This window comes from Eptesicus fuscus, chromosome 5, assembly GCF_027574615.1.
Source record: "Eptesicus fuscus isolate TK198812 chromosome 5, DD_ASM_mEF_20220401, whole genome shotgun sequence".
Taxonomy (NCBI): Eukaryota; Metazoa; Chordata; class Mammalia; order Chiroptera; family Vespertilionidae; genus Eptesicus; species Eptesicus fuscus.
Window position 1 is genome coordinate 92795801 of NC_072477.1, and position 14804 is coordinate 92810604.

The window sequence follows — 14804 nt, forward strand, 5'->3', positions numbered from 1 at the left end:
CTGGCGGCGGGACAGCGGCGTGCGGAGCTCCGGGAGCGGCGCGCCAGAACCAGTGCCCAGGACTGCCTTTCCCGGCCGGGCGGGCGCTCCGAGTTCCCCGACGCCCCCCGCGCCCCGCGGCGGCGCGCCCCACTCCGCCCTGCGGGTCCCGGGGGGCCCGGCCATGCGCCCACGCTAGTGCGCCCGGGGCGCAGCGCCGACCGGGGCCGCCCCGCCGCCCGCCGCCCGCCGCCGCCGGCATGGGCGTGCTGCGCCCGCTGCTGCTCGCCGCGCTCTGCCTGGCCGGCCGGCTCCGACCCGCCCGCGGCTGTCAGCTGCCGTCGGAGTGGAGACCCCTGAGCGAGGGCTGCCGCGCCGAGCTGGCCGAGATCATCGTGTACGCCAAGGTGCTGGCGCTGCACCGGGAGGTGCCCGGCCTCTACAACTACCTGCCCTGGCAGTACGAGGCCGGCGCGGCGGGGCTCTTCTACTCCGCCGAGATCGAGATGCTGTGCGACCAGGCGTGGGGCAGCATGCTCGAGGTCCCCGCCGGCTCCAGGCTCAACCTCACCGGCCTGGGCTACTTCTCCTGTCACTCCCACACGGTGGTCCAGGACTCCTCCTATTTCTTCTTCCTCAGGTGAGCCCGGCACCTCGAACCCACACCGCCTCCCGTGCACAGCTGGGTGACCTCCCGAGGTCACAGTTATCTGGGGCCAGGTCAGGACTCCCACAGAACCCTGTCCCTGCCGTATGGGAACATGCCTTGGGGTCCTCTCGTTATTCCTTATCCGACGTCTCTACAAAGATACCAGGTATCTCTGGCTAAGGGTGGTTATAAGACAGGAATGATTTCTGTACTTCATGCAAAGAAGATGTTTCAGGCAAATGCCCAATACTTCATTTGAGTCAACTTAAAAAAACACACAAAACAAAAACTGGATTCAGTGGGAGTAGCTTGGGCCGATGAGGAAGAAAAAGAAAAACCTTTGAAATCAGACTGTTGGAATTCTGGTTCTGCTCCTCCTGATTTTGTGCGAGTGACTGACCTCAGAACCTCAGTATCCTCACGTTAGTAATGTGAAAGGCAAGGTTGATTGAGACTAAAACAGAGTAACTGCTGGAAACACCTGGTGCAGGTTAGCTGCAGGGGGAGCGCACTCTCTTCTCCCCACCTGCTTGACTGTCAGGAAGTGAATGGTGCGGAATGCAGACCAGCTGTCCTAGTTTCACTCATATTCATCGGGATCAGTCTCATATCAGCTGCTGACAGACCTCAACGCCAAGCTATTCAAAATAGCCAAGATTTAGGGGGGTGGGCTTCTGGGCGTAAGACCCTGAGTGACAGTGCTTTTAAGAGGATGGAGGTGAACCAGGCAGGTGGCCCTCTCCGATTGGAGACTCCTGGAATCTTGTAATGTTCCATGAAAGCTGGCCTTTGGTCCAGATGGAGTGCATGTGCATAAGAATTCAGTCAAGGGGTTCCACTGAAGTCTGAAACCGGAGAGCGGCAGGTGGAACCCTAAGTGCATTGGTTGTTTCCGATTGAAACAGGAGAGTGATAACAGAGCAGCCGAGAGAAACATCAAAATGGAATCTAGCATCTATAGTCTGAGAGTGAATTATCCAAAGTTGTGGTTGGTGCTGGTTCTGATCTGCCCAGTGTGTGAAGTAGCAATAAAGATGTTTGAATGACCGAGACCTGGGTCTGCAAATTCACTTTGAGCTTTTGAGATTTCTCTGAGACGGAAAACAGTTAGTTCCACAGAGGGCGTCCATAAGCCCATGGCAACACATGTTTTCCATATTGGAGCCAGAACATCTAAGTTTAGAATACATGCGTGCTTTGTGTTGGCTTGAGTGATTTAGCTAGAGTCAATTGGTTTTTTTCCTCATTGCTGGGGAAGTATAGTTTCTAAATAAAGTCAGTGAGGGCTGAGACTGTACCTTTCTTATACAGGAAAGCCTAACTCAGATTTTTCATATTTTTATTTAGGAAAGACACTGGGAATCCAGCTATAAAACTACACAACAACAAAACATTTTTTTTTTTTCCCCAAAGGAAAAAGCCGGAGTACTTGAGTAGATATCGTTCGTTTGTTCTTCCCCCAACTTTATCATGAAATACAGTTTTGACCACTGGCTCTATGGTGGGCAGCCAGCTCTTTCATCTTTTGCTCTGACATATTTACAAAGAGTTAGGGCAGAAATACAGAGGCAATCAGTGGTCTGATAGGATCTCCATTTCACAGGGCTGTGTTGTCCTAAGGGTGTAACAGCTGCCTACGAATCATTCCTGCTCTGTTATTCGGGGACCCACTGAGACAGATTCTGATCATTTCTCAGTGGAAAGCGGCAGTGGGGACTCACTGGTAAGCTGGAGAGTGACTTCCATCACCCCTTTTCCTTTCCGTGACTTTGTCTTTCCAGCAGGCTGTTTCCACTAGGCCCTGTAGAAACGTTAGCTCACATTTATGCCGCACTCACTTCATGCCAAGTGCTTTACTCACATGTCCTAATGTAGCCCTCACACTGCCACTGAGGAGTACAGTGCTAATATCATCCTGCTTTTCCAGGCTGGAATACTAAAGCAGAGGATTTTAAAAGTTTGTTTCATGTCAGGCAGAAGATAAATAGTAAGGGTAGGATTTGAACCCGGGCCATTCCAACTGGCCTTCCTTTCACCAAGAAACAAGAAGCACTCTCTATGAGACGGAACGCTTCTTGGGAAATATATAAATAGGCACACAGACACACAGATACACACTTTCCCCCCTGCTTCACCCAAAGTCATCTTTTTGAAAACCGTAAGAATAGATGCACGTACCTGAGGCAGAGAAATAATTAGTAACAGTAACTCCTCTGATGAGAGCCACGTGAGACACGGTTGTGTAATTGGCAAGACTGTCAGTCTTCTCTGACTCTTGATTAAAGCTGGTACACCCCAAAAAGTGTTTCTTCTACATCTGCTTGCTTCCCTCTTTCCTCACTAGGATGGATGAAAATTATAACCTTTTGCCTCATGGAGTCAATTTCCAAGATGCCATCTTTCCAGACACTCAAGAGAACAGAAGGATGTTTTCCAGCCTTTTCCAGTTTTCAAACTGCTCCCAAGGGCAGCAACTGGCAACTTTCTCCAGCGACTGGGAGATCCAGGAAGACAACAGGGTAAGAACTGGCTGTGCCCTTTGCAGCAGCAAAATAATAGAACAGCCACATCTTGTGTGAGTTTTGTGACCAAAGGAGTCAAGAATATTCTTCCCCAAGCCCAGACCAGAGTATTATCCTCCCTGCCAGCAGTTAAAAAACACTGCTCAGAAACTTCGGATTCCGGAGGCTTTACTATTGGCATGGGGTTTCTCACCAAGTGAGGGAGCGATACGGGAGGAAGGTTGGCACGCTGTGCCTCAATTTCCTCTTCTGTAAAATGGAGACAATTGTAGCATCTACATCACAGGGCTGATGCGATATGATTTCACTGTGTAAAATGTATAAATACGTAAAGCCCTTAGCGTAGTGCTTGACGGGGTAAGCACTCTACACATGTGAGCCATTGTGACTATCATCATTATTATTGTGTGTTGGTGTTGTTATTGATAGCATAGGACTCTTAAGAAATTTTCTAGGAAGAAAGAAATGTCCTTAAGGAACAGAATGGAATAATTGTCATAGCTAACACTTCTATGATTTTCCACAATAGTTGTTAAGGCATAGCCAAGATGGTTGGGAAATGTAAGGGTCAGGATGATTTGGGGGATGAACATATCAAAGGGATCTTCCCACCTGGGGCAGATGCCAGAGTTGTGGGGAAATTCTGAGGACTGTTCCTTTCCCAAAGCAATGGCACTGCCGCAGTGCAGGTGGGATGATTGTGGAACCAGGCCAGTCCCCTGCCCGAGACTTTTTAAGGGAAGGGACAGGCTGCTGAAGAGAGTCCTGCTGTGGGGATGTGGGGATCCCGTGGGAAAAGGACTGTTATATGAGCTAATGAACATGTTCGGGGGCTTCCTTCCTTCCATCTTCACGTGATGGGTTTGGGCGAAGTGCTCTTCTCTTGTTTGGTGCATTGTCCTAGGGTAGCTTCTTTTTTTCCCCTTTTCTTTCTTTTTTAATTGCATGGAGCAAACATTTATTTAATTTTAATAATAAAGGCTTACACGTTTTTACACAGCATTTTAATCTTTGAAAAATGCTCCAGGCTCTAAATAATTGAACTTTCTAGATTATATTCTTCAAAAATCATCCACATTGATTTAATGCTAACAATGTAGTGAAATGAAACAAACAAATTAGAGACAGCACCAAGCTCAGAATGCTTCAGACCACCAAGAGGGGGTACCAATGTGGCACCAAGAGGAGACAGATGGCCCTGGCTCTGTCTCTGACCAATGGGAAAACCCTTGTCAGTGTGGACACCTCATCATGTGCACAGGGAGATAACCTAAGCTAGAGGTGGACTATAGGGTTTTTTCCCCTATTATTCTCAGCATTAGGGCTGTACTCACAACATGTGACAACAAGAAATGTCCCATTGCCCAGAAAGCATGGTTCAGTGGTTGAGTGTCAACCCATGAACCAGAAGGTCATGGTCCAATACCTGGTCAGGGCGATGGGCCAGTGGTTCCCTGGCGAGTGTGAAATTGTAGCTTCCTAGTGAAGCTGCCCGAAGGGCCGTGCTTATGTCTGTCCTCCCTTTTGCTCCTTTCCTATACGAATAACTAGCTAATTATAATGGTATCACTATTATTTTACACTTTAGGGCCTAGAAGATCTGCGTGTCTTCTTAGGTCATCTCCCTGTGCACATGGTAGGGTAGCTTCTTGTTCTTCCAAACTTCCTTATCTTTTGCCCAGGGCTCCCTGGCACCTGGAGGCCTTCTTCCTGCTCTTGCACAGAAACTGTTAGCGTGATGGGCTGGTACCCAACTAAGGAAAACTGTCTATTTCTGTAGGAATCCCTTTCCACGTCCCGCGTGGTTCAGGGTTCCAGTTCAGGGTTCGAGTTCTGGAGAAGGGCCGCACACAAATGAAAGGAGACTTGAAGAAATTCAATTTGGCGAAATGGGGGGCCAGGCGGTAGTCCACCTCTAGTGGGAGAACTACTGACTGCTCTGGCTCTGCCATCCCTTTTATTGAGGCTTTGGGGAAAAACATCTTAGGCAAGATAAACAGAAATATACATGTAGCCCTTAGGCAGGAAATAACAGAAACTTACATGGGACAAACAAAGGTGGAGGCTGCTTCAGCTAACAATGTAAACAACTAAAGGGTGAGGGGTTAGAGCAATTAAGGTTGTTGATCAGCCTTCCTGGCTTCCTGTCAACATCTCTCTTTTAGTGAAACTGATTTGTTTCCGGCATACTTTTACTTCCTGGATATTACCAAGAGGCTCTTCCCTTAGACCTACTTTATTAACAGAGTCTAGAATCCTCTAACCTCTCCTCCATGGTTCATCAGAATTTTCTGAACACTCATTCTATATTTTGCTTCCACCATGGTCCCAGCACCTGTTTCTTCCCCTTTTTAATCTGCACTGGCATCCACTCCACACCGGCCTGGACCTGCCAAGTGTAAGCCTGAGTATCCCCAGCCCGAGTCAGGTCTTAGCACATTCCAAATTTAGGTCGGCCGTATGATTCTCCTTTTTGTAGGAGTTTTGCTTATACTCCTAGATCCCTGATAACGATAAATTTATATCAAGAGATCAGCTATTATTCAAAAAATATCTTAGTAGTTTAGTTCCAAACTCTTTGGCTATCTAACTCATTAGTCCTATGGTCACATAATGAAGCTATTAACGTTTCCTGGAATTAGATTTTCCATCATCTGAAAAAGCAGAACAATAGGGCTGTTGAGAATTGCTTCAATGTGAAGGCAGCCCTATTTCTGGTGGTCAGATGTTGGTCTTGGGGAGAAGTCCTTTTGGCCACTTAGATAACAAACGGAGGGCATGCTGGGTGGCTCTGAGGAAGAGTCAGAAGCTTTGGGGGAGGAAAATAGTTGCTCTAGCTCCTGCATAGCTGCGTACAGAAGTCAGATGTATTGTGTACTTTTCAACTCCTCTTGAACCCCCCCCCCCCCACTTTATCCCTGCCCACTATGAAAGGTAGCACATCAGAGATACGTTAGCTAGCTAGTTTAGAATTTAATTTTAAACTAAAATTAAGTGTTCTTTTTGGGGTCAATATTATGATTTACATTTTACGATGCTCCTTGAGAAATTTTTATGTACTCTGGAGTGTTTAAAGTAGTTGTGAATTGATGATCTCAGAGTTGGATGAAGAATTGTGGATAATTACTTGTTCCTTTCTTCAAAAGAATGCTAAACTTTTCCTGCCTTTCCTGTGTGAAGGTGAGCATCACATTGTCCCTCCCAGGATGAATATATTATGTCAGGCGCAGTCTGTGTTTTTCTCCTGGTGGCCCTTATTTAGGGAGGGACCAGAAGAGCTGTTCAGGTCACATTTTTTATTCCAGAAGGAAGAGGTCTGAGGACGCTTTTGAAAAACCAGAGCACACAAATGCTTTGCATGGTCCGAGACCATCGTAAATGGCCTGGGTGTTGCACGGCAAGTTCTTGGGCTTTCTAGTGTTTATGCTGTTGCTCTCAGCTTCCAGTCAGCTCTGACCGTGATCTGGACTGTGGTTGTGAAGGCATCTCTTATTCTCTTCACTGACAGTTCTCACTTTCTCTATCGTGGGGGGTCAGCGAATCTGCGACTCTGGAGTCAGTCCAGAGGTTAAGCAGTAGAGGAGGAAAGCATGCATAGGGAAGCTTTTGTGATGTACACCCAGGGCCACATTCACCTCATCCTCAGCAGCCAGATCCTCCCCCTCTCTGGTCCCACCTTCAAGCCTCCCACCCGAGCCTCAGTAATTAGAAACATAACCTTTCAAGAGTCGCCAGGACGTCAGCAGTGTTACTGAGTGTTCACTGCTGCTCTGGTTCAGTGTCATGGTGCTAATGGGACCTTGGGGATGTCTTTGGCAAGGGGGAGCATCCACCAGATTTCCTGGCAGGATTCTCTCCACACCAGCCACGGACATCTTTCTTTCTTCTTTTCTATCCTGCTGTGTGAGTATAACTGTCAAAACGAAAGTTGGATCTTTCCCCTTCTCTGCAAGTACTGTCCCCTAGGACCAAGACCCAGACTGGCCCCTGCTTGTCTGGGTCTGTCACAGAGTGTCATGGGATTGAAATAAAATTTGTGAGAGTCCTCTGCCATCTCTGTTTTCTCTTTTTCGGAATTGGGAAGGATGGGGGAGTTACTGTCCAAGCTGCATTAGAAGGAATATAAACTTGTAATCTGAAAGTCTAGATGGCTCTGCCATTTCCAGAGGAATGACCTTGGGAAGGGCTCTTCATTTCTCACAACGTCTCTTTTCTCATCTATGAAATGCTACAATGTATACACTGTCTAGGATTGTTGTAAGGACCTAACTAATTATAACATATTTGAAAGGGTGATGGAAGGGTTTATTACTGTAAATTGACCATTTTAAACTAAGACCTCAAAATGACATATTTTAAGTGACATATTTTAAAAATTAGAAGCTTCCTGTTACCTCCCAGGGGAGTGGCAGAGCAGTGGCAGCAGTGGTGATGGAATGTGTACTGGGGACGGGAACGGTGACAGACAAGCCGTCATATATGCCTCCATTCATCTAAAATAATTTGTTGGATTCCATGAAGGGAGAACTTAAACAAAACACCTCGTGTACTGAATTGTAAACAGATGACATACTCATATGGATTCCCAAATCTAGAAGTATAGAATGGTAGTCAGTAGAGTTTTTCTCCACTTCTGCCTCCCATCCACCCAGTTCTCACCTACCCCCCCAAACAGGTAGCTGCTGTTATTAGTTTCTTATAAACATTCAATAAGTATTTTCATCCAAGCAATAATGCAGACATGTATTATTTGCCACCTTTAAAAAAAATTTAAATTCTTTATTGTTGAAAGTATTGCATATGTCTCCTTTCCCCCCCATTGACCTCTCCCTGCCCGCTCCTGCCCCCCAGCACATGCCCGAGGATTAGGTTTTAACATAAGAATTTGGGGGAATACAAACATTCAGTCTTATAGCACTAATGTTGAACATCTTTTCATATTATTTGCCACCTTTTAAAAAATATATTTTTGATTTCAGAGAGGAAGGGAGAGGGAGAGAGAGAAAGAGAGAAAAATATCAATGATGAGAGAGAATCACTGATCGGCTGCCTTCTGCATGCCCCACAATGGGGATCGAGCCCTCAACTTGGGCATGTGGCCTGACAGGAATCAAACCATGACCTCCTGGTTCATAGGCCGACACTGGCCGGGCTTATTTGTCACCTTCTTTGACACAAACGGCAGTGCACTATACTTCGCTTTACCTTGCTTTATTCACAAGGATGTCTTGATCTTTCCATATGAATGCATACAAAGTTGCTTTAAATAGCTGCATAGTATTCCATCATATGGATGTGTCACAATATATTTAATCAAGTTCCCTACTGATAGGGAGTTAGGTTGTTTCCAATACATTGTTGTTAACAAAGAGTGTGGACATGTAAATCAATAAACATGATACATCACCTAAACAAATTGAAAAAAAATCACATGATCATATCAATAAATGCAGAAAAAGCATTTGACAAAATCTAACACCCATTTTTGATAAAAACTCTCACCAAAGTGGGAAAAGAGGAATCATCTCTCAACATAATAAAGGCCATATATGACAAACCTACAGTGGACATCATACTCAATGGGAAACATACTCTTAGGAAAAACCATTTCCCTAAGAACAGGAACAAGACAGGGATGTCTGTTTTCACCTCCCTTATTCAGCATAGTACTGGAAGTCCTAGCCATAGTAATCAGGCAAGAAGAAGAAATAAAAGGCATCCAGAGAGAGAACCAAGATGGCAGCATAGGTAAACGTCTATACATGCTGCCTCCCACAACCACATCAAAATTACAAGTAAAATACAGAACAACCTTCATTCAGAACTGCCAGAAAGCTGGCCGAATGGAAGTCATACAATTAGAGAAGTAAAGAAGAAAGCACATGGAGACTGGTAAGAGGGGTGGAGGTGAGGAACGAACTGGTCTGACATCCATGTGTGCTGTTTTTTCAATCAGGAGAGAGATTGTCTCTGCAGAGACCTCCCCTGAGGAGCAAGGGGTCCAGTCCAACACCAGACACCCAGCCCAGGGCCCCAGAGCTGGGAAGAGAAGTTCCTGCAACTACAGGCTATAAAAACAAGTAGGGATTGTGGCTGAGTGACACAGAGGCTGCTGGAGACCCAGGTGTTCCATTTAAAGGGCTGGCATATGGTTTTACTTGGGCTCCCAGCACTGGGCGGCTTTGGGGGACCCAGACACATATGGGGAAGAACTGGATTGTTTGGCATTGGGGCAGGAACTTGGGGGAGGCTTTCTCCCAGATGGGAGTGCTGGCAGGGGTTGTTGTTCCTGTGCTGGGATCTCCCCTGTCCCAGGGCTGACTGGCAGTCAATATCTGAGTCTCCATCAGCCTGGAACACATTGTTTGCTCCACTCTGGGGATTCCCTGAGACCCTGCCACATCCAGTTTGCAGTCCCAGCCAAGCTGTTTGCAGCAGCTTTTCCATATGAATGGTCTGTCCTGGCTCAGGCTTCAGACTTTGCTAAAATCTCTCAAGCAAGCTGCAGCTGGTAACAGTATGCCCCAAACTGTCAATAAAAGGCCCAAGATCCAACACTAGCATAAGCCTTCCTTGCTTCAGAGCTAGGCCTCACCTGGGCACCTGCAAACTCAATACAAATAGCGAATAGCAGCCATCTGCAGATCTCTCTGTAGCTTCGGCTGGGTGGCCCCAGGGAGTGGCTGACTTTGCACCTCCCTGGAGGCCCTAGAGCCAGTGTACCTGGTGGACAGCTTCAGACCATAGCAGATTACATCTCTACACATCCACAAGCAAAACACTCAAGAGGCAGACTAAGTGAGCACCAAAGCCCCACCAAAGCAAGTCCTGCTCCATATGGATGTTTCCTGCACAGAAGCTCTCCCACTGTAGTTGCAGCTGCTCCAATTGCAGCCAATTGGTCTCTAGGTCAACTCTTCCCAGTGACTCCAACAGCAATCAAGGCTCAACTACCATAAGACTGTGCACAACCCACACAGGTGCACACCTAGAGTGCCTAGCTCAAGTGACTGGGGAGGCTGAGCCACTGGCCCCTAAGGATACCTACTATGCAAGGCCACTCTACCAATTCCAGGAGACATAGCAGTTCTACCTAATACATAGAAACAAACACAGGGAAGCACCAAAATGTGGAGACAAAGAAACATGTCACAAATGAAAGAAATGGAAGCAAATAAATTACTGGATACAGAGTTCAAAACCATGGTTTTAAGGTTACTCAAAGATTTTCATGAGACTCTCAAGGATCTTAGTGAGAATGTGAAAGACATGAAAAAGGACCAGTCAGAAATGAAATATACACTAACTGAAATAAAGAATAATTTACAGGGATTTAATAGTAAAGTAGAGGATTCCAAGAATCAAATAAACAATTTGGAATATTAGGAAACAAGAAAGACCCAATCAGAAGGGCAAAAAGAAAAAAGAATCCAAAAATATGAAGATAGTGTAAGGAGCCTCTGGGACAACCTCAAATGTACCAACATTCGCATTATGGAGGTGCCAGAAGGAAAAGAGAGAGAGAGCAAGATATTGAAAACCTATTTGAAGAAATAATGACAGAAAACTCCTTACCTGGTGAAAGAAATCAACTTCCAAGTCCAAGAAGAGCATAGTGTCCCAAATAGGAACCCAAAGAAGCCCACACCAAGACACATCATAATTAAAATGCCAAGGGTTAAAGACAGTGAATCTTAAAAGCATCAAAAGAAAAGCAGTTAGTTACCTACAAGGGAGCGCCCATATGACTGTCAGCTGATTTCTCAACAGAAACTTTGCAGGCCAGAAGGGAGTGGCAAGAAATATTCAAAGTGATGAATAGTAAGGACCTACAACCCTGATTACCTAGCAAAGCTCTTATTTAGAATTAGGGGTCAAATAAAGAGCTTCACAAACAAGAAAAAGCTAAAGGAGTTCATCACCACCATTTCAACACTACATGAAATGTTGAAGGGTATTCTTTAAGAAGAGGAGGAGGAGGAGAAGGAAGAAGAAGAAGAAGAGATAAAAATATGAACAATAAAATAGCAACAAATACATATCTATCAACAATTGAATCTAAAAATAAAAATAAATGAACACGATATCTAATGAACTAAATAAACTGATGAATAAAATATAATCATAGGCATGGAAACATAGACCAGACTGATGAATCTCAGAATTGGGGAGTGGGGCAGGAAGAGATTGACCAAAGATCTTGGACACAGACAGTAGGGTGGTGAAGGCCTGGGGTGTGATGGGAACAGGGTGGAGGAGGGCAATGGTGGGAAGAAGGGGGTATATCTGTAATACTCTCAACAATAAATATTTAAAAAATGGCATTCAAATTGGAGAGGAGGAAGTAAAACTCTCATTATTTGTAGATAACATGAATTTATACATAGAAAACCCTAAAACTCCACCAAAAAAAAACAAAACTACTAGATTTAGTAAATGAATTTGGCAATGTAACAGGATACAAAATTAACACCCAGAAATCAGTGGCATTTTTATACAACTAGAGGCCCAGTGCACAAAATTTGTGCACTGGTAGGTTCCATAGTAGCTTCTGGCTGCCTGCTGGGTACTCCCTCCCTTCCCCCAGTTGCCTGCCACCACTGCCGCGGGCTAGGGCCTCCCTCCCTTCCCCCGCCAGCCCCGCCCCCTGGTTGAACTCCTGGACAATTTGCATACTACACTTTTATTATATAGGATAATTAATTCTCAGTAAGAGAAACTAAACAAATAATCCTATTTATCATTGCAACAAAAATAATTAAGATACTTAGGAATAAACTTAACCAAGGAGGTAAGAGACTTGTACTTGGAAAACTAGAGGATGTTTAAAAAAGAGAGGAAGATATAAACAAGTGGAAGAATATACCATGTTCATGGATTGGTAGAATGAACATCATGAAAATGCCCATACTACTTAAAGCAATCTACAGATTCAATGCAATCCCTATTAAAATACCAACAGCATATTTCACAGATCTAGAACAAATACTCCAAATATTTATATAGAACCAAATAGCCACAGCAACCTTGAGAAAAAAGAATGAAGTTGGCATGATCACAATACCAGATATCAAGTTATACTTCAAAGCCACTGTAACCAGAACAGCCTGGTTACTGGCACAAGAACAGGCATATAGATCAATGGAATAGAACAGAGACCCCAGAATTCGACCCAAGCCATTATGCTCAATTAATATTTGACAAAGGAGGCAAGAATATACAATGAAGTCAAGACAGTCTCTTTAATAAATGATATTGGGAAAATTGGACAGATACATGCAAAAAAAAAAAATGAAACTAGATCACCAGCTTACACCATACACAAGAATAAACTCAAAATGGATAAAAGACGTAAATATGTCACAAAACTATAAAAATCCTAGAAGAATCCATAAGCAGCAAAATCTCAGACATCTCTTGTAGCAATATGTTTACAGATACATCTCCTAGGGCCGTGGTCGGCAAACTGTGGCTTGCGAGCCACATGCGGCTCTTTGGCCCCTTGAGTGTGGCTCTTCCACAAAATACCACGGCCTGGGTGAGTCTATTTTGAAGAAGTGGCGTTAGAAGAAGTTTAAGTTTAAAAAATTTGGCTCTCAAAAGAAATTTCAATCGTTGTACTGTTGATATTTGGCTCTGTTGACTAATGAGTTTGCCGACCACTGTCCTAGGGCAAAAGAAACTAAGGAGAAAATAAATGGGACTACATCAAAATAAAAAGTTTCTGCACAGCAAAAGAAACCATCACCAAAATGAACAGGAAGCCCACTGTATGGGAGAACATATTTGGCAATGATACATCTGATAAAGGGTTAATATCCAAAATATATAAGGAACTCATATAACTTAACAAAAGGAAGACAAACAATCCAATTAAAAAATGGTCAAAGGACCTAAATAGACATTTCTCCAAAGTGAACATAAGTTGGCCAAGAGACATATGAAAAAATGCTCAAAATCACAGGTCATCAGAGAGATGCAAATTAAAATGACAATGAAGAGCTTTCCACACACCCAGGGAGGGCTCCGTATGGCGTTGTTCTCGGTTCCCAGGTTACTTAAAGGGAAACTTTTCACAATGTCCAGAGCCCTTGATGTCCTGCAAATGAAGGAGGAGGAAGTCCTCAAATTCCTTGCAGCAGGAACCCACTTAGGTGGCACCAACCTTGACTTCCAAATGGAACAGCGCATCTACAAAAGGAAAAGTGACGGCATCTACATCATCAATCTGAAGAGAACCTGGGAGAAGCTTCTGCTGGCAGCTCGTGCCAGTGCTGCCATTGAAAACCCCGCTGACGTCAGTGTCATGTCGTCCAGGAATCCTGCCAGTGAGCTGCGCTGAAGTTTGCTGCTGCCAATGGAGCCACTCGTATTGCCAGTTGCTTCACTTCTGGAACCTTCACCGGCCAGATCCAGGCAGTTTTCTGGGAGCCGAGACTTCTGGTGGTGACTGATCCCAGGGCTGACTACCAGCCTCTCACAGAGGCGCCTTATATTCACCTGCCCACCATTGCTCTGTGTAACACAGACTCTCCTCTGCGCTATGTGGACATTGCCATCCCTTGCAACAACAAGGGGGCTCACTCAGTGGGTCTGATGTGGTGGATGCTGGCCCAGAGAACTCCAGTGAACACCCGTGGGAGGTCATGCCTGATCTTTACCTCTACAGAGATCCTGAAGAGATTGAAAAGGAAGAGCAGGGCGCTGCTGAAAAGGCTGTGAAAAGGAGGAGTTTCAGGGTGAATGGACTGCTCCTGCTCCTGAGTTCACTGCTGCTCAGCCTGAGGGCGCAGACTGGTCTGAAGGCGCAGGTGCCCTCTGTGCCCATTCAGCGGTTTCCTACCGAAGACGAGCACTCAGCCTGCCCCTGAAGACTGGTCTGCAGCTCCACTGCTCAGGTCACCGAATGGGTAGGAACAACCACTGAGTGGTCCTAAGCTGTTCTTCCACAAACTCTTAACGGATATAAGGTTGATGGAAAATAAACAGTTTCTAAAAAAATAAAAAATAAAACGATAATGAGCAAGCACCTCACACCTTTCAGAATGGCTACCATCAACAAATCAACAAATGACAAGTGCTGATGAGGATGTAGAGAAAACGGAACCCTAGTACACTGCTGGTGGGATGCAGACTGGTGCAGCCATTATGGAAAACAGTATGGAGTTTCCTAAAAAAATTAAAAATGGAACTGCCATTTGACCCAGTGATCCCACTTCTATGAATATATCCTGAGAAATCCGAAACACTAATCAGAAAGAATGTATGCACCCTTATGTTCATAGCAGCAGAATTTACAATAGCTAAGATCTGGAAACAGCCCAAGTGCCCATCAATAGATGAGTGGATAAAAGAGCTGAGGTACATTTACACCATGGACTACTATGCAGCAGTAAACAAGAAGGGTCTCTTACCCTTTGAGACAGCATGGAGGGACTTGAAGAGTATTATGTTAAGTGAAATAAGCCAATCTGCGAAAGACAAGTATCATATGATCTCACTCATATGTGGAATCTATGAATAAAATAAACTGAAGAACAAAATAGATTCAGAGACACAGCAGCATAGAACAGACTGTGGAGTCTCAGAGGGAAGGCAGGGGAGGGTAGATGGGTCAGAAGATACCAACCAAAGAACTTGTATGCATATATGCA

At 45.0% G+C, this 14804-nt stretch overlaps 1 protein-coding gene and 1 pseudogene across 1 annotated transcript in view; both read left to right on the top strand.

The window, feature by feature from the left end:
* Positions 1-211: 211 nt before the first annotated feature.
* CCDC3 (coiled-coil domain containing 3) overlaps positions 212-14804 on the top strand; it is a 113685-nt gene continuing 99092 nt past the window's right edge. The window contains exons 1-2 of the mRNA XM_008150449.3: positions 212-619; positions 2973-3147. Of these exons, the coding sequence (XP_008148671.2) occupies positions 240-619; positions 2973-3147 (555 nt within the window). The 5' untranslated portion in view covers positions 212-239. The remainder of the gene's footprint in view (positions 620-2972; positions 3148-14804) is intronic.
* Positions 13190-14131, top strand: LOC114234754 (40S ribosomal protein SA-like; annotated as a pseudogene).